This window comes from Ammodytes marinus (genome assembly GCF_949987685.1).
Source record: "Ammodytes marinus genome assembly, chromosome: 21".
Classification (NCBI taxonomy): Eukaryota; Metazoa; Chordata; class Actinopteri; order Uranoscopiformes; family Ammodytidae; genus Ammodytes; species Ammodytes marinus.
The window spans coordinates 3,254,112-3,277,880 of record NC_137225.1 but is presented as its reverse complement, the minus strand read 5'-3'; the positions used below and the strand labels follow the sequence as shown (position 1 = coordinate 3,277,880).

The 23,769-nt window shown below is 41.4% G+C and overlaps 1 protein-coding gene across 1 annotated transcript in view; it reads left to right on the top strand.

The window, feature by feature from the left end:
* The window catches only part of hecw1a (HECT, C2 and WW domain containing E3 ubiquitin protein ligase 1a), a gene marked incomplete at its 5' end in the record, with an annotated part of 63,714 nt that extends 40,682 nt beyond the window's left edge, over positions 1-23,032 (top strand). Inside the window, 15 exons of the mRNA XM_080050576.1 lie at positions 212-397; positions 1,477-1,611; positions 1,953-2,067; positions 2,433-2,529; positions 3,483-3,566; positions 4,475-4,581; positions 6,641-6,755; positions 7,043-7,156; positions 7,938-8,090; positions 8,553-8,651; positions 11,731-11,860; positions 12,929-13,075; positions 14,000-14,114; positions 14,527-14,725; positions 17,657-23,032. Of these exons, the coding sequence (XP_079906702.1) occupies positions 212-397; positions 1,477-1,611; positions 1,953-2,067; positions 2,433-2,529; positions 3,483-3,566; positions 4,475-4,581; positions 6,641-6,755; positions 7,043-7,156; positions 7,938-8,090; positions 8,553-8,651; positions 11,731-11,860; positions 12,929-13,075; positions 14,000-14,114; positions 14,527-14,725; positions 17,657-17,768 (1,908 nt within the window). The 3' untranslated portion in view covers positions 17,769-23,032. The remainder of the gene's footprint in view (positions 1-211; positions 398-1,476; positions 1,612-1,952; positions 2,068-2,432; positions 2,530-3,482; positions 3,567-4,474; positions 4,582-6,640; positions 6,756-7,042; positions 7,157-7,937; positions 8,091-8,552; positions 8,652-11,730; positions 11,861-12,928; positions 13,076-13,999; positions 14,115-14,526; positions 14,726-17,656) is intronic.
* Positions 23,033-23,769: the final 737 nt, after the last annotated feature.

Here is a 23,769-nt window from a genome sequence, read left to right as displayed (position 1 = left end):
CACACACACACACACACACACACACACACACACACACACACACACACACACACAAACAAAACATTGCCTTCATACAGTATTTTGTGCTGAGTATCATAGTGTTTAATAGAGGACAGTATACTAACTATATTCGGAACAAAAGACATGTATTAATTTGTGCCTCTCTCATGGAATTAATTGATTAAATAATCTGTGTATGCTGTGTGTGCAGGCGGCCTACCGGATGTTTACCAGCAGCAGCTGTGTCAAACACATGATCCTGAAGGTGCGGCGCGATGCCAGGAACTTTGAGCGCTACCAGCACAACAGAGACCTGGTGGTGTTCCTCAACAAGTTCACTGACACCCAGATGGAGCTGCCACGGGGCTGGGAGATCAAGACAGACCCCCAGGGAAAGGTAGGGAGACCTGGGCTGGCACCATTCTCTTTGCCTGTCCCGATTCCATTTATTTACATTTTGTATTGCCATTCTGAAGTCTCATTTTTACTTTTATTTAACCTTCGAAAGATCAATTGACGGGGGACTCTCTATTACAATGAGTTAATACAAATACGCAATATACAATACAAACACACAACAGTGTACAAAGAGACAAAAACAATTAAAAACATTCAGAGAGAAAGAAAAAATGGGTGGAGAAGAACATTGCTCAGACAAAACAGTTACTGTTACTGTGGGGCAGATTCAAAATAATAACATGTCTACATTTGTAAAAAAAAAAAAAAGATACAAATGTATTTAATTTAATTTGAAGTTGTAAACTGTTCCAGGAGTCAGGGGCACTGAAGTACTTCGATAACAGAAAGAATTGCTCTGATCTGATAGTATGGATTATTGGCATATTGCTTTTCCTTCTTAAAATTCTTCAAATCTATTGGAGCAGGTTGAATCTCCACCACTCCAATTTTATCCGCCTTTTTCTGCTTTAACCTGCGCCACATCTTCTTCTTCTTTAATGGCGGTTGACAACCAGCGTAAACAAATGAAATACTGCCACCTACTGTGTGTTTACCCGCATGACACGCTGTCTGCACTACATGATCAAACAAAACTAAATGAATTAAAATATCCATTCAAGGAAAAATAATCTATTCAATAAATCACCCAATGAAAAATCACGATGGTTTAGTAGATGGGTGTTTTTTCCCCCTATCCTATAGGTGACCCTCACAGGGATATGTAGAGGGCAGATGTTGATAGCTCACAGTCAGCATTGCTTTATTCTTGGCTATGCTAGGCTAAGCAAAATGAACCAAGGGCAAAACAATGGACTAATACTTGTTCTGATATGATAACAATATGTTGTTTCAAGCCGTATGAACCCTGTTATGTGCACACTCAGATTAAGTTTAGATGTTTGTCATATTTGAGGTTAAAATGTAAAGTATTGTTGTCCTTGCACATCATTTCAAATCCAAATGACATCAACATACTGTGAGATTTCAGCGCCATTTTCTTTTCTGTTTTCTTCTCAGTCTTTCTTTGTGGACCACAACAGTAGAGCCACGACATTCATCGACCCTCGCATCCCCCTGCAGAACGGCCGTCTGCCGGGGGCCATCGCACACAGGACACACCTCCAGAGGCTACGCAGCTACAGCGCCGGGGAGGTACACACACACACCTGCCCTTTGTATAACCATAATACATTCATTTTATATAGCGCTTTTCTTTTTTTAATTTTTTTTGTCCTTTTTAAGCTTTATTAGATAGTGCAGAGTTGAGATGGGGAGATATAGAGAGATAGGGGGGATGACATGCAGTAAAGTTCCATGAGTCGGATTTGAACCCGCGACCACTGCAACGAGAGAGATTTCCCTTCATTTATCGTAATGGAGGTGAAATGTTCAATGTGATATTGATTGGAGGTCAAATCAGCCCTGCCCCCTACCCTATATATTCTATGAATCATGAAACGTGTGTGTGTGTGTGTGTGTGTGTTTTCCCACAGGCCTCTGACGTGTCCAGGAGTCGGGGTGCATCTCTTATGGCCCGGCCTGGTAACAGCCTGGTAGCAGCCATACGCGGCCAGCACCACACTGACCCACAACAGCTGGGCCCTCCATGTACGCACGCTCACTACATCTCTGCCTTATTATTTTGTAGCATAGATTGTTCTGTTAACAATATGTATACTTTCAACTCATACTGATACTTTCTGAGGCCTTCTTCAAGCAGAGACTACGTCTGTGTTAAAGTCTGATTGCTTCTCTCTCTCTTTCTCTCTCTCTCTTTCTCTCTCTCTCTCTCTCTCTCTCTTTCTCTCTCTCTCTCTTTCTCTCTTTCTCTCTCTCTCTTTGTGTCTCTCTCTCTCTCTGTCTCTCTCCATCTCTTTGTGTCTCTCTCTGTCTCTATCTGTCTCCCTCTCTCTCTCTGTCTTGCTTTCTGTCTCTGTCTCACTCTCTGTCTCTGTCTCTCTGTCTTTCACTAGCTTACAATGACAAGATCGTGGCGTTCCTTCGACAGCCCAACATCTTTGACATGTTGCAGGAGCGCCAGCCCAGCCTGAGCAGAAACCACGCACTCAGGTGTTATGCTTCATCAATTTGATTCACAAATACAATATCACTGTCTATGAGCAATTTTCATTCTCTTCTTTTTTTCTGTTTACATCAGTTTTGACCCCTCACTCCTATTAAACATAGTGACAAGATAAAGGTGTTACAAGTACACGATAGCTGCTTAGCTCGCAAAGGCTAAGTCAATATGTGAAAGCACTAGGGGTGTGAACGTTTACAAAAATGCCTAACCGTGTACACGACAACATTTTTTTCGTGTACACGGTTAACCGTGACGTCATTGTCCTCGTGCCCCCGCCGTCTTGTAGGCGCGCGCGCGCACACACACACACACACATACGCGTTTGTTCGCCTGTAAACACACAATTGACATGAACTACGCTCGTTTACACACCTCTTATAATAGGTCCATGGAATACACACACACACACACACACACACGTTCGCCGTCATAATCGCGCTTCATTCATTTCCTGATTAATATAGCCTATCGCTTTCTACATGTCCACGTTAAATGCATGTTGAACAGGTGTTATAAAGTTCGGACTACTTACGAGCGTAGTTCACGTCAACCGGGTAACTTTAATCTTTAGGTTATCTTTCATCACTCTTCCGTGGCTGTGAGTCGAGCCCCAGCACGGCGACTCCCCGTGTGTGTGTGTGCGCCGATACACACACTCACTCACACACACACACTCGCCGAGGGACAGACAGATTCTCGGCAGACTAGCTTTTATCCTCCCAAATTAGTTTATTAGTGATGTAAAATCAATAAACGCGTGTCTCCAGAACATATTTAAAAACTTTGAAATTTGAAAAGAAAAAAAAAAAAAAACGGTTTTCGTTTGATTATTGATTTTTCCTAAACGGTTATGATTTACTAAATGGTTACACGTGTACACGTGTACACGTGCACACCCCTAGAAAGCACCAACTGATGATGCCTTGTTGATTTGTTTCAGGGAGAAGATCCACTACATCCGGACAGAAGGGACACAGGGGGTGGAGAAGCTGTCATGTGATGCCGACCTAGTCATCCTGTTGAGGTAAACAACAACACTCAACCCAAATATAGCCATGGTCGCTAACAACAGCTATCCGCTATAACAGTAGTGTGCGTTTGAATGACAGGAGGGTTTCAGTAGTAAAACTAGTGGTGGCTGGTATTTTCATTTTATTTTATTTATCCTTTATTTATACTCGATATGTCATTGAGGGGTGACCTTCATTTACAATGATGTCGAGAAACAAAAATACAAATGCAATATACAATACAAATGCACAACAAGTTGGTAAAGAGAAACATCCCAGACAGAGATGTAGAGTGACAAGGAACAGAATTAAATTGGTAAGTACAATATAGCCTAATTAAAACAGTTACAGGTAGAGTTTGGCAGATTCAAGACAGCATGTTTAAATTGGTTAAAGGATATCATGGTAATCATTTTAATTTGTTGCTGTAAGTTGTTCCAGGAGTCAGGGGCACTGAAGCTTAAAGCTGTCTTTCCCAGCTCAGACCGGGCTTGTGGGACATAAAGCATAAGCATGTCAGTGGAGCGGGTCTGATAAAGCCCATCTGAGATTTGCAGCATTTCTGTTAAATAACGAGGAAGCTTCCCGGTCAAGGCTTTAAAAATAAAAATGTGCCAATGTGTGTCACGTTTCTCTTTAAGGGAGGACCACCCAACCTTTTCATATAAAAGACAATGGTGTGTGTCATAAGCATCTCCTGTGATAAAGGTATTGCATCTACGAACCCAAAATCTCTACCATTGTGTCCTTGAGCAAGACACTCAACCCCAAACTGGGGCGCTGTACTATGGCTGACCCCTGCGCTCTGACCCCCTCCAAAGTGGGAAACTTGAGAGGGAACTTTCAATATGCCTTGTTGTACTAATGTACTAATAGAGAAAGCTAACTCAACGTGTGCCTTTTCTGTGTCTTGTTCCTGTAGTTTATATGAGGAGGAGATCATGGCTTGTGTCCCGCCTCAACCCATCCACCCAGGCTTCAGCTTCTCTCCACGCTGCTCCCCTGTCTCCTCACCACAGAACTCTCCTGGTAGGTTCAACACACAACCACTCATGTTAGGAGTGCACTGTCTGAAAGCTAACATTCCTGGACTGAGAGTAACAATACTCTGGATGAATACATGCCTTACAACAAGGAACGTGTTTTTACACTCTCCTGTACAAATCTGTATAAAAGTCAAAAAACATTTGCGACACAGAAAAAGATGTGTCACATTCCTACACTGTCCAGCAGAGAGCAGCGTAAACCTGCCGCAAATCTTCCTTATGTTAGACACACACACACACACACACACACACACACACACACACACACACACACACACACACACACACACACACACACACACACACACACACACACACACACACACACACACACAAACCCCATAACCCTAATCTTTGCTGTTTAAAAGAGCCTGCTGTGCTATGATAGGATGCACTAATGTTATCCTAATGAGCTGCACGTCTCGTGTGTGTGTGTGTGTGTGTGTGTGTGTGTGTGTGTGTGTGTGTGTGTGTGTGCTTGCGTTTGTGTGCATGTGTGTGTCCGTGCGTGCGTGTGTGTGTGTGTGTGTGTGTGTGTGTGTGTGTTATGGATGGGAGGCTCTGTAAAGAGAAATTGGGACACAGCAGGGAGGCCTGGCTTGTAATTGTGCCCCATTCATTAGTTTTGCTATGGTCTTTATGGAAAAAAACTGAGTAAGAAAGGAGATGTGAGCTTTAGTGCTTCACCTCAGCCATTCTCACTGTAGGCAGGACCCTTAAATAGGCCTTTCACACCGCCGCAAAATCGGAGCTAGTTCTGGGCTTGTTCGGAGTTAGAGCCAGTGTTTTGGTTTCACACCGCCAGAGAGCCTGCTCCGGGCCGTAAAAACCGGGGGAACTCATACCCCAGGATTGAGCAGGGTTTGATAAGAACTGCCTGCGCCAGCGGCCGGGGGAGGGATTATCCTGACCAACCAGAGCAACTCAAACCTCATGCCCGCCATATTTAAAAACACCGCTACTACGAGACGTAAACATAACATAATTACCGAACGTAGCGATCAAATTGACCGGCGAGAATACGCTGTATGGGTCCTGTTTGCTTAAGAAAGCAAAGCGAGAGCCAACAAGTGTAAAAATAAGACGTATTCGCCGCTGTTGTTGTGCTTAAAGCTAGCGGTAGCTTTAGCGTTAGCCACAAGAGCAGCGGCGTCGGGTGACGTACACACACGTTTACAGTGACGTCATGACGTTGCTCCATGGCTGTCTCCGGTCGATGTGAAACCAACCGGTTCATAACTGGGATAAGGCTGTAACCAGTTTTGAACTGACTCCAACACCAGCCTGGAACTGACTCTTGGTTCATTTTGGTGTGAAAGGCCAGTTAGAGGTCACTCTTTACCTGGGTTTATTTGATCTTCCAGTCCTGTTATCAATGACAGCGTGTCCTCCTGTTTGAGTGGCGTATCAGGTTGTTTCCAGGCCAAAGGGGAAAAAGAATTACAGAGCCTGGGCTGTGTATTAACACTGGATTTTTTTTTAGCTCACACACAATAAGAAAAAGTAGCAGATTGGGATGGGATATTCAGTGAACTTGGTTTTGACAAAAAGTGATTTCGTAAACAATCGTTCTCCAGAGTCGCTGACTCCGCCTTTAATGACCCAGTTAACAATGCTAGAACAACATAGCTTGGCTATTTATTTTTTTTAAGATAATTTTTTGGCATTTTCAAGCTTTATTAGACAGTACAGAGTTGAAATGGGGAGACAGAGAGAGAGGGGGATGAGATGCAGTCAGCACACGGGATGACTACGCTACCAGAGCGACCCAATAGCTTGGCTATTTCTATTGAGAATCATGCTATTTCACACTCATTGTTCTACTTTTAATGGTTTAAAGCCTTAAAATACTATATCTTTGTACACTAAAAGTACGAGGTCAGTCTCTTTAATAGAAGCTTGTCGTTGACTTTGAATGTTTTCATACTAAACATATTTGGTGTTTGGTGTAAGTATAATGCATTGATGTAATTGCATGACAGTATTGAGAATGACCTCCAGAGTGTCCCATGTCTGACACTGTGTCCCCACTGTGTGTGCAGGCTTACAGCGGGCCAGGGCTCCAGCTCCTTACCGAAGAGACTTTGAGGCCAAACTAAGAAACTTCTACAGGAAGTTAGAGGCCAAGGGCTACGGACAGGGACCGGGCAAGATCAAGTAAGTCTCACACTCCAAATCATCTATGTGAAACGACATATCGTACCATTGAAATACAAGGGAAAGGTTGACAGCCCTTCACATTTCTAGTATAATGTACTGTGTGTGTGTGTGTGTGTGTGTGTGTGTGTGTGTGTGCGTGCGTGCGTGCGTGCGTGCGTGCGTGCGTGCGTGCGCGCATGTGTGTGTGTGTGTGTGTGTGTGCGTGCGTGTGTGTGTGTGTGCGCATGTGTGTGTGTGTGTGTGTGTGTGTGTGTGTGTGTGCGCATGTGTGTGTGTGGTTCTAGGTTGTTGGTCAGGAGAGAGCACCTGTTGGAGGGAACCTTTAACCAGGTGATGGCTTACTCCCGCAAAGAACTACAGAGGAACAAACTCTACGTCACTTTCCTGGGAGAGGAGGGGTAAGACACACACACACACACACACACACACACACACACACACACACAAACACATTTGATGTGATGTAACAGAGCTGTCTCTTTTAGCGAGCAGAATGTTCTACACCTATTGTAGGACATTCTTGTTTTCATGCCAAAAACCCAGTGATTGAAATTGCCATCATGCTTGGTTTCGATAAACCGTTAACAAAAACTATTCCTGCTGAGAGTTTTAGCCTCTTAACTCTTTTTCTTTGTGTTTTTTGGTGGAGACCCGACCAGAGGTAAAAGAGAGAAAAACATTACCTTCATCACATGGACATTAACTAATGAATGATTGTGTTGATCTGTGTCTACTGGATGTACATACAAAAAAAAACAGGCAACTATTTGCTAACATGTATCATACTGTGAGCAGTGCTAAAATGTCCAGAGCCCTTAGGTCATCTGCGACAGGTCTGCTTACAGTCCCCAGAGTTAGGACTAAACAAGGAGAAGCAGCTTTCAGTTTTTATATGCACCAAATCTTTGGAACAAACTCCCAGAAAACTTGAGGTCTGCTGCAACTCTCAGCTCTTTTAAATCAAGTCTGAAGACTTTTCTGTTTCCATTTTAACCTGCAATTGTATTGTATTTAAATGTTCTATTTCTATTCATTAGCTTTTATATGTTTTATTTCTATTCATTCGCTTTTCTAATGTGTATTATGTATTTTACAGTAATATTGCCCCTGTAAAGCACTTTGAATGGCCTTGTGTCTGAATTGTGCTATATAAATAAACTTGCCTTGCCTTGCCTTCAGACTGGACTACAGTGGACCTTCTAGAGAGTTCTTCTTCCTCTTGTCTCAGGAGATGTTCAACCCGTACTACGGCCTGTTTGAGTACTCTGCCAACGACACCTACACCGTTCAGATCAGCCCCATGTCCGCCTTCGTTGAGAACCATCTGGAATGGTAAGCTGTGCAATGGAAAAATACATACATACACACACACACACACACACACACACACACACACACACACACACACACACACACTCATTCACTCACTCACTCATTCACCACTCACTCACTCACTCACTCACTCACTCATTCAATCACGCACTTACTCATTCACGCACGCAGGCACTCAGAATTTTATCGATTCAGCATAAAGTATTGATTGTATTATTGTAGAACACATAATCAGACGGACGGATTGGATTGTCAATCATGGACATATAATATGTTTGTATGTAAATGTAGTGCTATATTACTTTATTACTAACCTTTTGAGCAGCATGATAATAAAAAAGTACATTTGATAAATAATACGTGTGTGTGTGTGTGTGTGTGTGTTTGTGTGTGTGCGTGTACGTGTGCTTCTGTGTGTGTGTGTGTGTGTGTGTGTGTGTGTGTGTGTGTGTGTGTGTCCAGGTTCCGTTTCAGTGGTCGTATCCTGGGCCTGGCTCTGATCCATCAGTACCTGTTGGATGCGTTCTTCACCAGACCCTTCTACAAGGCCCTGCTCAGACAGTACGCACACACACACCTTTACCACGTCTCATTCCCTGCTTTTACAGGTTCAAAATATAGATAGAAGCTATACTAGTAAACTGTAGATCTAGTTGGGTTTGAGTATAGATGTGATTGTCTGTGCAGAGTGGAAATGCAATCTTAATCGAGTCCAAAACATTTCTGTTTTGTCACGCTTTCCTTTCTTAGCAAACCTTGTTATTTTATGGTCCTTGTCTTTCCCTATTTTGACCGAGAATGAAAAACAGGATGTGTATGTGTGTACAGGGCTACAGACCTGATCTAGAACATAGGATGTGTATGTGTGTACAGGGCTACAGACCTGATCTAGAACATAGGATGTGTATGTGTGTACAGGGCTACAGACCTGGGGCCGTATTCACAAAACATTTTATTTTAGCGCTAAGAGTACTCCTAAGGAGCACTAAAAGTTCTTAGTAAGGAGTAATTTCTTAAAACCTATTCACAAAGCTGATAAGACCAACTTTTACTAAGGAATGGGAGGGACTACTAAGCTAAGATAAGGGGGCGGGGTTGACCCTGTTGCTATGGATGACGTCATGTTCATACCTTCTATGCCCACAGTGATTGGCTGAAAGGGAATGAGAGCTAAGAGTGAATTTATGATAGAAACACTGTGGGAGATATCCATATCGTGTCGCTGTATTAAAGTTAAGAGTTTTTAATACAATTAATGACAAGTGACACTGATTTAACATGAAACCAAGATACTGCAGGGTTTCCCACACATTCGTTCACTATTAACCTATAGGCTACAATAGCGCCACATAGGTCTATTCATTTTACATTTTACAATGATTTGAATCGGGACAAATATCCTCATTGAACAGCTGCACGCCATGCACTCTCACTGTATTTCTCTCAACGGCGACTATGCAGCAATAGTCAGACAGCGACAAACCAGGAAATTCACAATTTGGAAACAACAGCCGGCGAAATCGTAAAGTGCATGCGGAAGGAAAAAGGCGAGACGCGCAACTATACAGTAGCGGACCTGTGGAACGGAGGAGATGCTGCGAAGCGCCACATAGGCTATAGGCCTACTCTAGTACGAAATTAAACCCAAACGTGACACCAACAGTAACTTTCAGCGCATCGTAAACCCAAAGCAACTGCAGGAAAAGGAACTTAATAAATATATATATGAATTATATGAATATAATACATATAAATGTGTCTATACTTTCTAAATATAACTTCACTAAGATCATTAAACCCTCACAGTTATTAAAGGTACCTTTTGTTAAGCTCACTATCATTAAATCTCTCCAAAACACCATCAAATGGTTGTCTGTGAATTACTCTTAGTGACTTAGGAGTCCTCTCGAGGACTCTTAGCTTTTCATAGATTTAGGAGCTAGTTTTAGCGCTAAAATGCTTTGTGAATTACACTTATCTTAAAAAGTTAGGAGTCCTAAAATTAGGAGTGAAACGCCCCTTATTTTTGAGAGTTACTCCTAAATCAGCACGTTAGGACCTACTCTTAGCCTTAAAATGTTTTGTGAATACGGCCCCTGATCTAGAACATAGGATGTGTATGTGTGCACAGGGCTACAGACCTGGGGCCTCATTTATCAACAGTGCGTAGAAAAGGTTCTAAATTCACTCTTACGAATGAAATTTAGTATGTGCTTAAGTACAAAAAAATCGGTATTTATCAAACGTTCGCTGGCCTATCGTACGCACACCAGTAAGTCATCAATCTTGATAAATCCCACATGTTCTTAAGTGTCATGCTCGTTCACGCTCAGCCCATTTGCATTCAGAAACGCCTCCAATTAACCATATATGGTCACAACACATCCCTTTATCAACCATCTGAATGGGTTTTACCCCTCTCCGCCACAATGGTAAAGAGCCGAGGGTAACGAAAAGAAACTTCTCCAACACAGAAATGGAAACCCTTGTAAACGAGGTTGAATCGAAGCAAAACATATTTTGTTGGCTCACTTAGTGCAGGCATTAAAACAAAAGAAAGCTTGCTGCATGGGAAAATGTGATATTTTCGAGCAAGTTGTAAGGCAACGGCATTGTTTGCCGCGATCTGACAACTTTACGTGCAGTCATTCATAAACTCTTTCAATAAAAAAGAGATGAAGATAAGCTCCTAACAACAATAGAGTTACTAAGTGAAATGAGTGATTGGCGAGTCTGGCGAGTCACCGCGGCTCGTCCAGCTCACAGCTGAGTGCTGAGACGCACAGAGAGCATCGGAGGGATCCTCCGCTTCAAAACATGTAAACGTGTGACACATTTAATGAATAATCAATTAGAGCTTACCTAAAAATAAGTGTGCCATATAACTATTTATTGCATTTAGGATGTTAGCTCATTTGGACGCTGTTTTGACCATCTGTTTTCATTGATGTATTGGCGATATTATATCTACTTCAGTTTCATTACTGAGTCGTGATCAGTGTTCTTAAAGAAACTTAGATTATAAAACAAGAGGTCCAAAACACAGATGATGATTAAACAAACAAATGTATGACTTTATATTACCCTAGAAATGCACGGGTGGATTTGACGCGTGGGCTTTATAGATATAGGCTAAAGAGAACGCTGGCGGTTCTAGTGTTAATGCAGACGTTGAAACTCTTAAATGCTTTGCTTTGTGCTTGTAATATCGCTATTCTACCACTAGATTATGTTCGTAAGCATGGTCAGAGTTGTGCTTACATTTACACACATTCATAAGTCTAAGTACATTTTGGTAAATGCCATACTTTGCGTGGCAATGTTCTTACGCCCTACTTACGCACAGATTTGTGCGTAAGTACGGTTGATAAATGAGGCCCCTGATCTAGAACATAGGATGTGTATGTGTGTACAGGGCTACAGACCTGATCTAGAACATAGGATGTGTATGTGTGTACAGGGCTACAGACCTGATCTAGAACATAGGATGTGTATGTGTGCACAGGGCTACAGACCTGATCTAGAACATAGGATGTGTATGTGTGTACAGGGCTACAGACCTGATCTAGAACATAGGATGTGTATGTGTGCACAGGGCTACAGACCTGATCTAGAACATAGGATGTGTATGTGTGTACAGGGCTACAGACCTGTCTGATCTAGAGTACCTGGACGAGGAGTTCCACGGCTCTCTGCAGTGGATGAAAGACAACGACATCACAGACATCCTGGACCTCACCTTCACTGTCAACGAGGAGGTCTTTGGCCAGGTCGGAAATTAACCCTCTGTGTGTGTGTGTGTGTGTGTGTGTGTGTGCGTGTGCGTGTGCGTGTGCGCGCGCGTGCGTGTGTGTGCGTGCGTGTGTGTATTACTCATGTTGTGGGGAAATGTTTCTGTTTACACAGTGATATTGTGGGGACATGCCTTCTCTTGGGGACAAAAGGGAAATCCCATAACATAAATAAGTACATTTTAGGGTGAAGATTTGCTTTAAGGTAGACTTAGGTTTAGGTTAAGGTTAAGGTAAGGGTTAGGGTAAGGGTTAGGCAAGTAGAGGTTATGGTTAAGCCCCTATCTCACTGGGCTGTGACTGTTTGCGAACTTCATTCGGGAGGGAGTCTCGAAACGTTCGCAGGGATCTCAATTTCCTCGCATGAGTAGTAGAGCCTCGCAGTCCTGTCGCATACATTTTTGAACATGTTCCAAAAATTTGTGCTACAAATCTACCGTATTTTCCGCACTATAAGCCGCACTGGACTTTAAGCCGCAGGTGTTTTAATGTTTAATTACCATATGTAAGAGTTTGTGCACAGAGGGGATTGTCGGGAAAGAGATGGCTGCTTGAGGAAGCTCCCATTTATTAACATTTCAACAAACAAGTTGCATATTTGCATAACATATTCAAGTGTTACCATTTAGTGCAATAGTAGACTAGCTACAGATCATATACTGTGCTGTGTAATTATTATATTATTAGCCGCACCGTTATATAAGCCGCAGGGTCGAAAAATGGGGAAAAAGGCGCGGCTTACAGTCCGAAAATTACGGTACTCACAAAATGGTCTCAGAGTCGTCGCGCTGTCTCCAACTCGTCTCCAACCCTCGCAATTTGGTTTCCATGACTTGATGTGCGAGAAATGTGAGACAACTTTGCGAGGAGTTGGCGATCATCGGGTGATGTCTCAGCCCAGTGAGATAGGGCCTTTAGTGCAAGTCTCCAGGAAATGAATGTAACTTTATTTAATGTCCACGGAAGTGATGAAAAATTGTATTGTATTCTACAATGATTCTTCAATGGCAAGCCTTCCTGCTTAAATGTCACATGCTGTTTTGCCAGGTAACGGAGCGGGAGCTGAAGTCAGGCGGCTCCCACCTGCAGGTGACTGAGAAGAACAAGAAGGATTACATAGAGCGCATGGCCAAGTGGAGGGTGGAGAGAGGAGTGGTGCAACAGACTGAGGCCCTGGTCAGAGGCTTCTACGAGGTACAACTATGCTATGCTAACATCGTTCACCACAACACAACATTAGAAAAGGGTTTATGTTAGCTTTCACATTTATAAATACACCAATAAGTTCAAAGTGGCCTGACTACATTTAAGTCCCCTCACTTATAATTTGCAGTAAATTCTTAGAAAAAGGAATAATTCACTCAGAAATGGGCAACGGTTTCTTGTGGCTAGTTAGCTTAGCTCAAACACTGTTAGTCAATTTCTGGCTACGCTGATGAGCAGAAGATACACATTACAACATCACTAAACGGTCCTGTGTGCTTGTTGTGACTTGTTTATTAACCGTGTTATGTTGAGCTCTATATTTTTTGCACTTTATGTCATATACATAACATGTAATTCCTCCTCCGTTGTTTCTGGTCTAAATAAAGACGGTTCTGGATCTTAGTTTTTATAGAAAAACTCATCCTTGTCATCTCACAAATTCAGCCATGATCATGCGCAGAAATCGCTCTTCTATTCGTAAACACAGACGATTTGTTTTGCTGACTAAACACACCCACAGTGGTTTTGGGCATGGGCAATGCACGGTTTCCATCCAGCATACATAAAGAAGTGAATATCAAAGTCCTAACAAGCACACAGGATTGTTAGTAATGTTGTAAAGTTTATCCTCTGACTGTCGGCAGCATTGAGCAACCTTAGCCCATTTCTTCTTTAAGAAATGCACACACAGTTAAAGGAATGGTTTCTGTCACCTTAGATCCACCACACACATGCAAACTGTATACATTATGAATGCAACCTAATGTCAGTGTGTGTGTGTGTGTGTGTGTGTGTGTGTGTGTGTGTGTGTGTGTGTGTGTGTGTGTGTGTGTGTGTGTGTGTGTGTGTGTGTGTGTGTGTGTGTGTGTGTGTGTGTGTGTGTGTGTGTGTGTGTGTGTGTGTGTCTCTCAGGTGGTGGACTCCAGGCTGGTGTCAGTGTTTGATGCTCGGGAGCTGGAGCTGGTCATCGCTGGGACAGTAGAGATAGACCTGGTGGACTGGAGGACCAACACAGAGTACAGAGGAGGTGTGTGTGTGTGTGTGTGTGTGTTTGTGTGTGTGTGTGTGTGTGTGTGTGTGTGTGTGTGTGTGTGTCTGTGTGTGTCTGTGTGTGTGTGTGTGCACGTGCGCGTGTGTGTGCATGCTTGCTTGCAAAACTGTCACACTGACACCCTTTACACCTAGGATTATGTATGATATAAAAGGTATAGTATGTTTGTTTTTCCTGGATTAAGTGTTATATCAGTACTATTAACACACATAAAACTAAACCTTTTAAGCGAAAAATGTATTGTTGTCTTAAAGTTTGATGCATTAAAAGGTAACATACATTTTTTTTTATGACATACAGTATGCATTTATACTAGAACTAGGTCTATGCAAAGCCTTCACCCTGAGTGTGTGTTTCCCCTGTCCCATGTTAACTCCCTGTCTACTAGGTTACCATGACGGACACATAGTGATGCGTTGGTTCTGGGCGGCGGTGGAGCGCTTTAACAACGAGCAGCGTCTGCGTCTGCTGCAGTTTGTGACGGGGACGTCCAGCGTGCCCTACGAAGGCTTCGCTTCACTGAGGGGCTCCAACGGCCTCCGACGATTCTGCATCGAGAAGTGGGGCAAAGTCACCTCACTACCCAGGTAACTGAACCTGTTTCCCCCTAAAGCCCTGTTCACACTGCCCTGCCTGTTCACACTGCCCTGCTTCTTAGTATACTTTGGTCCTCATAGTCAAAACCCGGCTGGGTTTCAAATAGTTAAAGAAAAATACATCAAATGTAAAAGAGGCCCTAATCCCCTAACCCACAACAACCCATCCCAGTCACAGCCTTACTGCCTACATTCTACCCCTTAGACACACACATGGAAAGCTTTTTAAAAGTTGAAAAACCCAGGTGGTCCTTAGGGTGTTCCTTCATAACCATCAAAGCTAAATACAACGTCCTGCTTTCCCCAATACACTCACTACAACACCAAATATGGATTCATCTGAGAAAAAAAGCCCAGACAAAATGATGCACCTGTTTGAGTAACATTCGCTGAAAACTAAAAGGGACCAGCTTTTTTCAGGGAAAGTTAAAAACTCCACTTGCGGACGGTTTAAATTCTCCTTAAGGGAGGGGTTAGCAAGGGAGCATTGAAATCTAGAATCTAACCACTATTGGGCGTTGTATCAGCAGGTAGAGCAGTCTTCCACTAGTTACAGAGTTTGCGGTTCAATCGCCTGCCACGTTTCCAAGTTCAACTGATTGATTTAGAAACATTTGAAGTATTCCACTGTGCTTTCAAAATCCTATTGTATTTAATCTTACCTACTCGTATACAGTAAATACAGTGTGTCACTGCAGGTCCTGCAATGTACAAAGCACTTTGCATAGCAGACCTGTTGTTAAAGGTGTGCCTTTGACTCCAAAGTCCTACGTGGCTTAGTGTATGTTCTTTATACACTGTTAATGCTCGGGCATTGCCAGTGTCAGTTTTCTACAATGAACCGGCCCAAAGAGCTATTTTGGTATACAGGTCCTTCTCATATAATTAGCATATTGTGATAAAGTTGATTATTTTCCATAATGTAATGAAATAATTGAACTTTCATATATTTTAGATTCATTGCACACCAACTGAAATATTTCAGGTCTTTTGTTGTTTTAATACTGATGATTTTGGCATACAGCTCATGAAAACCCCAAATTCCTATCTCAAAAAATTAGCATATCATGAAAAGGTACTCTAAACCTAATCATCTGAATCAACTAATTAACTCTAAACACCTGCAAAAGATTCCTGAGGCTTTTAAAAACTCCCAGCCTGGTTCATTACTCAAAACCGCAATCATGGGTAAGACTGCCGACCTGACTGCTGTCCAGAAGGCCATCATTTACACCCTCAAGCAAGAGGGTAAGACACTGAAAGAAATTTCTGAGCGAATAGGCTGTTCCCAGAGTGCTGTATCAAGGCACCTCAGTGGGAAGTCTGTGGGAAGGAAAAAGTGTGGCAGAAAACGCTGCACAACCAGAAGAGGTGACCGGACCCTGAGGAGGATTGTGGAGAAGGGCCGATTCCAGACCTTGGGGGACCTGCGGAAGCAGTGGACTGAGTCTGGAGTAGAAACATCCAGAGCCACCGTGCACAGGCGTGTGCAGGAAATGGGCTACAGGTGCCGCATTCCCCAGGTCAAGCCACTTTTGAACCAGAAACAGCGGCAGAAGCGCCTGACCTGGGCTACAGAGAAGCAGCACTGGACTGTTGCTCAGTGGTCCAAAGTACTTTTTTCGGATGAAAGCAAATTTTGCGTGTCATTCGGAAATCAAGGTGCCAGAGTCTGGAGGAAGACTGGGGAGAAGAAAATGCCAAAATGCCTGAAGTCCAGTGTCAAGTACCCACAGTCAGTGATGGTCTGGGGTGCCATGTCAGCTGCTGGTGTTGGTCCACTGTGTTTTATCAAAGGCAGGGTCAATGCAGCTAGCTATCAGGAGATGTTGGAGCACTTCATGCTTCCATCTGCTGAAAAGCTTTATGGAGATGAAGATTTAATTTTTCAACAAGACCTGGCACCTGCTCACAGTGCCAAAACCACTGGTAAATGGTTTACTGACCATGGTATTACTGTGCTCAATTGGCCTGCCAACTCTCCTGACCTGAACCCCATAGAGAATCTGTGGGATATTGTGAAGAGGAAGTTGAGAGACACCAGACCCAACACTGTGGATGAGCTTAAGGCCGCTATCGAAGCATCCTGGGCCTCCATAACACCTCAGCAGTGCCACAGGCTGATTGCCTCCATGCCACGCCGCATTGAAGCAGTCATTTCTGCGAAAGGATTCCCGACCAAGTATTGAGTGCATAACTGAACATAATTATTTGAAGGTTGACTTTTTCGTATTAAAAACACTTTTCTTTTATTGGTCGGATGAAATATGCAAATTTTTTGAGATAGGGATTTTTGGTTTTTCTTTACTTTTTTGCCAAAATCATCAATATTAAAACAATAAAAGGCTTGAACTTCAGTTGTGTGTAATGAATCTAAAATATATGAAAGTCTAATGTTTATCAGTACATTACAGAAAATATTGAACTTTATCACAATATGCTAATTATATGAGAAGGACCTGTATGTTCTCCTCCTCTGTAGTGACATTGAGCAAGGTGTGTCTCTTGTGACCCTACAGCAGGACAGGGATTTAGCAAACAACAGTCAATGTGAGCACACTCAGCCAAACACAAGAGCAGGGCTCAGGTTTCACTGCAGAACAGAGCAAATAGCCAGGGTTTGGCTATGTGGACACTGGAACCTTCAGCATCAGCAATGATACCGTTGGTATATTAATAATATGGGTTTGGAGATAGTGTGTGTGTGTGTGTACCTTTTGGACCTTTGATTCATACTAGTATGAAAGAAGACATGTTTTGGTAGCAAAATAGACAAAAGAAAATCTCAAAATTGACCAGTGCTTGAAAATAAAATGTTTTTTTTTGCCTGCAATGTTCCGCATTAAAATAAAACAAAAGTGAAAAATGGGTTGGCTTGAGGTTTTGTCTGTTAACCATGACTCTCTGTATTTTTTTTCTCAGGGCTCACACCTGTTTTAATCGCCTGGACCTGCCCCCGTACCCTTCATACACCATGTTGTATGAGAAACTGCTGATTGCGGTGGAGGAGACCAGCACTTTTGGCCTGGAGTGAGACAGTCAGACAATACGGACACATCACTGCATTAAGATACATGGATTGTACTCCACAATGTTATTTGGGTCACGCGGATACAGTATATGTGCATCAATATTACGGTAATGCTTACGGTAATGCACCGCCGAAAGGACTACGGTTATTTTTATATTAATTACTGAGACTGGTGATTATGAACTCACTATAACAAGGTTTTTTTTAAAGTATTTCTATATGTATATAGATATATGAATACACAAAAGGGTATGTAAAATGGTCAATCATGATCCTTTAAAGTTGCATGTAGCGAAATGTACCATCCATCCAATGATAGAAATACTTACAGTCATAGAAAAATAAAGATGTCAGACACAAACAGCTAACACAAGAGCCCCCAAAAAGCAAGAACTCTACATCAAATCTAAGACATTAATATGACAGCTTAATACTTGAGAACGTGTTGGAAGTTTGTAAAAAAAATATTTTTAAATGTATCGCTAAACCTGTGTTGGAATCACAAAAAAGATTTAAGTAATGAAGTAGTAAATTATAGCAAACCTAGAGAGAGAATGCTAATATATTATGAAAACGAGAATTGATTAAATATAGACAGAGACAAAGTATGTAATAGAAACATTAAAATGATCACTGCACACTTAATGCAAAACATTGCACAAACACACATAACAAAGCTTTGGATTTGCCCTGTGTCCCACACTAAATGAGATTTGGAGAAGTTATGATCACAGTTGTATAATCGAAGAAATTCAATTCAATTGTCACAGATTTGCAGCTCACAACAGATAGACACTTTTGACATAAGCATTTGTTCATCTTTTCTGTGAATTCAATTCACTTTAATGCAAATGATGTGGGCAAAATTCCAGCAGACAAATTCTCAGGTGGTTGCTGCTATCATGCTTTCAGATGAATCCATAAAAAGTGGCGCCAAAGGAGCAATCACATCTGGTTTCTAATCTGTGGAGTCTACAGTAGAAGAATAATTATGCATCTATGTAGACCAAGACCAATCTGGTAGAGAAGGAATTTAAGAGACGCCATGTAGATTGATCGCAGATTCCAGTCATTTCTAGGCAGTACAACCATACAATCAAACTTAAAATGATTGCTAATGCAAAGCCCATGTCATATATTTATATCTTGTCTGTTCTCGCCAGTCAAATTGAGAAGAAAATAGGGCCCAATCATGTGATCCCTGAGTCATAGGTGTGGATTTATACACGGAAAATAAGAGCTGGGCCAATGAAAAGATATACGTCCATTATAGTGAAGCCATCCATACACATTCTCGTGTAATGCTCTGTTATCTATAGCAATGAAGAGTTATTTTTCAAGCAATGCCAATCATTTAAAAAAGTCAACGCTGTTCCAACAAGCACCTCAGTCAGTAATCACCGGAAGACACAAGAGCAGTGGTAACAGTCTTTCAGCAATTTGAGAATGTTGCTCACAAATTCAGAATGGTGTGGTAAATGAAACTTGGGGGAAAAGAAGTTATGGTTCACAAATGGTTGTCCTTTAGTCCGATTTAGATACAGTGCACTGATAGAAAAATCTAGTTAAAGGATGTCGCATACCCCCTTAAAAAGGTGGATCGAGTGGGCTGTTACAGACTCTACAGAACTACAATACTGATGCTCGACAAGTATTGGTGTATGACCAAGGAAGGCCTGGATGTAGGCCTACAAACTCCCTTTTTTTCTCTGTCTCTCTCAACATCAGTCCATAGTGAGGACAGCTTCTCTTTGCTCTGCGATACCATCAAAAGCCAGAGACAATGATGTCACATCTCCTCTTATCAAAGTAGCCATCGATTCCAATACAAGGGCTTCTGGGAATTCCCAGAGAGGAACATAGAGGGCCGTTCTGTCCACCAGGCAAATAGACCTGTACGTGAGGAACCATGAAGCCGAGATTCCGCATGTTAACAGATGATGTGTCTCCAACACTGGCTAAAGGGGGGACTTCCTATAAACCCTGTTGGTCCAGAATGGAGCTTCCAACCTTTCAGCAGATGCAAATGGGAGTTTCTTGTAGACTTCTCCATGTCCTCTGCTGATGAGCTTCTTCTCTTCTGTCTGTATACCTTCACCTCCTCATGGAGAACTTGACTGTTTGAAGCAACGGGACTGGTGCAAAGCAGCATGTAGGTTCTCCAAGGGCCTTTGATCATCTGATGGGGCTCTCAGAAGCCCTGAAAACAACTAGGGTGCTGGAGGACCCTGGGACAAACCAGTGTAATATATATATGCAATAGTTAAGACCTTTACTCCAATCTGTTCCACAGTCTACCATGTTTCGTTCAGACAATGACCGACAGCAGTGTACCCGTAACATTCCCTAAAGCCCCTTGTCCAGTAATGAAACTGTGCCTCAGTTACTTACTGCCTCAAATGTGGCCTGTGCAGGGCTATTGAGCCTGGCATTAAGGAAAGCCCTGAGTTCAGATATTTGCCTTGGTTTCTTTTTTTATAAAGTTTTTTCTTTTCAATTGTTTTGCAATTCCTCCTAGAGTTTGTGTGGTCCAATCACTAGTCAAGTTCATCTTGAGATTCTGATGCCCCATTTACGCCTTATACACCTTATATCGAAAAAGGCCAAGTATAATTGCAAAAATTGACTCACGTGTGTGGTGAAAGGACAACTCCATCATTCATTTTACACATTGAAGGTCAGAACATATTATGCTCATTCTTTGGTTTAAAATTGTAATCTGGGATTCTACTAAAAAACTGTTTTCATGTTGTAGCGTCCAAAAAACCCTTTATGTTTCTTACAGTGCCGTTGCTGAATTTCCTTTTTGTTGGCCTCTGTAACGCTTTGTTTTAAAGCCTGCCTTTTTAAGCCCCGCCTTCAGGAAAAAAAAACAGTCTGCTCTTATTGGTTCCTAGGGCTAACTGCAGTTTTGAATAAAAATTACAGTTAGATTCAGGGGTAGGCTATCTGGGGTGTGCTAAGTTGGGTTGGTATTAGTGGGATGCGGCTTCTCCTCTTATGACATCATAAGGGGAGATAAATCTGACTGGGGTTTTTGAACACAGGTTTTTAAGAAAGGTGGAGGTGGAGAAAAAGAAAGATTGTTGTTTTTCTCATACTTTGGGAGGCTCTTGTCACATCTGTAAGCTAGATGCTCCAGGCTACATTAGCTGCTACTAGTATAAAACCCCCAAATCTCTGATCGAACTAGTTTGTGGTAGAGTTGCATTGTGGGTAATAATGTGTTATAAAAATGACACAATCTCTGGTTGTTTTCTAGATGTTGTAATGCTAAATCATTGGAATGTTCTGTTAAGAGAGCGGGGTAAGTGTGTGATGACTAGCAAAACGTTTGTCTCACTTGTATTCCGTTCATGCGATGTGCATTTGTGTTTGTTTGCGGCGCTAGCTAAACTGTTTTGGCTGCTTATTTCCTCTCCCGCTGTTTTTTGGCTGTCACAAAAACATCAAAGCAAGGCCATTACATACTATATGCCATTGCTGCATATTGAAATGTATTCATTCACATGATCTGGAATTTATCCACATATGCAGACCATCATAATTTACATCCATGCCAATGTGCACTGCCATTGCAGGAAGTATAGCGCACTCTTTATTTAGCAAGCTGGAAAGTGTGCTAGGTTGGACGCTTAGTGCATCAAACTTGTACTAACACAAACCTAACACTTTACGTTACATTAACCAAGTCCTTTGGTTGCCTAGCTCTGTACCTTAACTAAAGTTTATTTGCCATGAAGACAATCCATCCTTAACCTTAACCATGCCATAGTTGCTATTGTACAAAGAGAAACGTATACATTGTTGGCATTAGATGTTATAAAATAATGTTTTTTTTTTGTCATTGACCGTTATCTGGGGTTTCACAGAATCAACCAATATCAACATTCTTGTCTGCCAATGGGGTGGAGATACAATACCTTTAACATCCAGTGTAAATGACCCTGAATCCACCTCTCACAGGGTCAACACTTTGTTTTAATCATTTTCATTTGAAATATTAATTAAGTGTGTGTGATATCGCCTAAATGGTGCTTTATTTGCACGTTATCTACAGGAACTATCACTTAAGGGCAACACAAAAGCAACATAGCTAAACAAGTTTTTCCATGTTGGCTAATTTAGAATACATTTAGCATTTGATCAGAATCAGTGAACTGTCTTCATCCTTGGCGGTGGCCGGGGCCTTATCCACTCATCAACCAAGAGGCCAAGGCTGTGATTATGTTGCATCTTCCCCCGTATTTTCTTTTCTACAATATTTTGTACTGTTATTTATACTGTGTTGTATTTATTAGTAATACGGAAGACTGAAAGCTTTCCTTGAATGTTTGATTTGTTTATCTGTTTCTTTCTTTTTATTTGATGTTGTAATGAGAAGCATCAGTCGGAGAGTTTGCCTTCACTTTTGAAGCCTTTGAGTTTTGATATATTTGTGTGTTTTTTCTATTATGTGTTAAGGCTGTTAGCTGGTTATTTGTCGCTCAAGCTGGAAATGTGTTGCTCTGGTGTCCGTCCACTTTTCATGGTGGCATTGTCCGTTTCATTAATGAGGTCTTTTGTCATTGATTTTCAGATTTTTTTTGTTTTGTTTGTTATTTTTGTCACATATGTCTCACTATCTCATACATGTTTTAGAGCTGCATCTATCCAGCAAGTAATCTGTTCTTTGTGCAGGCCATGAAAACAAATGACATGTATAAAAAAAAAATATGAGAAATTTGTATGTAATTTGTTGAAACTGTAAAGTTTAAAAAAGTGTATGGAAGTTTTGTATTTATTGGGTCTACATGTTGATATACATACCATTGTAGATTTTAAACACTGATATTTATTCTGGAAAATTAATGATTGAGAAACCCTCCCATAAGACTGATATGTAAGTGCATTGATAGCAGCTATTATAGACTACAGAAAGGTCAGGTGGTGGCAAGTTGTAGCAGCTGTTTGGTATTTGTGTCTTTTTCAAGTTATTTAATTGTCTTTTTATTTTTATTTTTATTTTTAAAGGGTAATTACACATAGGGAATACATGTGGCTGACTGGAGAGATCATTGCTTGGAGTTAAAAAAAAACTGAAGCATGCAAATTGTTTGTTTTGTTTGTAGTTTTGTGTGTGTAGATTATACACAGATGTACATAATGTTGAGAGGTACAGTTCTGACTACGAGTCTGAGAACGGTTTGCTGAATACTCAGGCTGTGCTATCGGTCCACCACACAATACAACTGTTTATGAATCTAAATAAAAAGGTCACTTTGTTACTCTGCTGCCATTGTGTGCATCTATACAGACTGAAACTAAAAGAGACATTAAAAGTCAAATATTGTGCTAATTTTTTAAGGTTCAAAATTATAATTTGGGTTTTTATAGGCTACAAGTAGCTAACTGTTTTCGTGTTGTAGTGATTTCCACTTTTCAGCCTGAAATGCTTCTTTTTAGAGCTTGTCTCTTTAAGCCACCTTCCAAAAACCTATCTATCTGGGGGTGTGGCTTGTCACAGGTGGAGGTAGTGCTAGGTTAGGTTTGTAATGGAATTTGGACAAGGAAAGATTTCACTACAATAGCCCTTTAATAGCGTTTGGGAAATGGAAAATGTATTTATCTATCTATCTATCTATCTATCTATCTATCTATCTATCTATCTATCTATCTATCTATCTATCTATCTATCTATCTATCTATCTATCTATCTATCTATCTATCTATCTATCTATCTATCTATCTATCTATCTATCTATCTATCTATCTATCTATCTATCTAGGCCCTATCTAGAATAGCAAGGCTATATAGGCTATCTGAAATAACAAACTGTATAATTTCACTATCTCCTAAAATCCAAACATTTCAGTAGCCTATCATTTCAATATCTCTATGTTCAATATATTAACTTAGAATGCTGTTTTGTACGGTGGCGCTGAGCATTCACCAAATAAAAAAAAGTTTCACTGCAGGATCTCGTAATTACGAGATAATATCTCGTAATTACGAGATAATTAT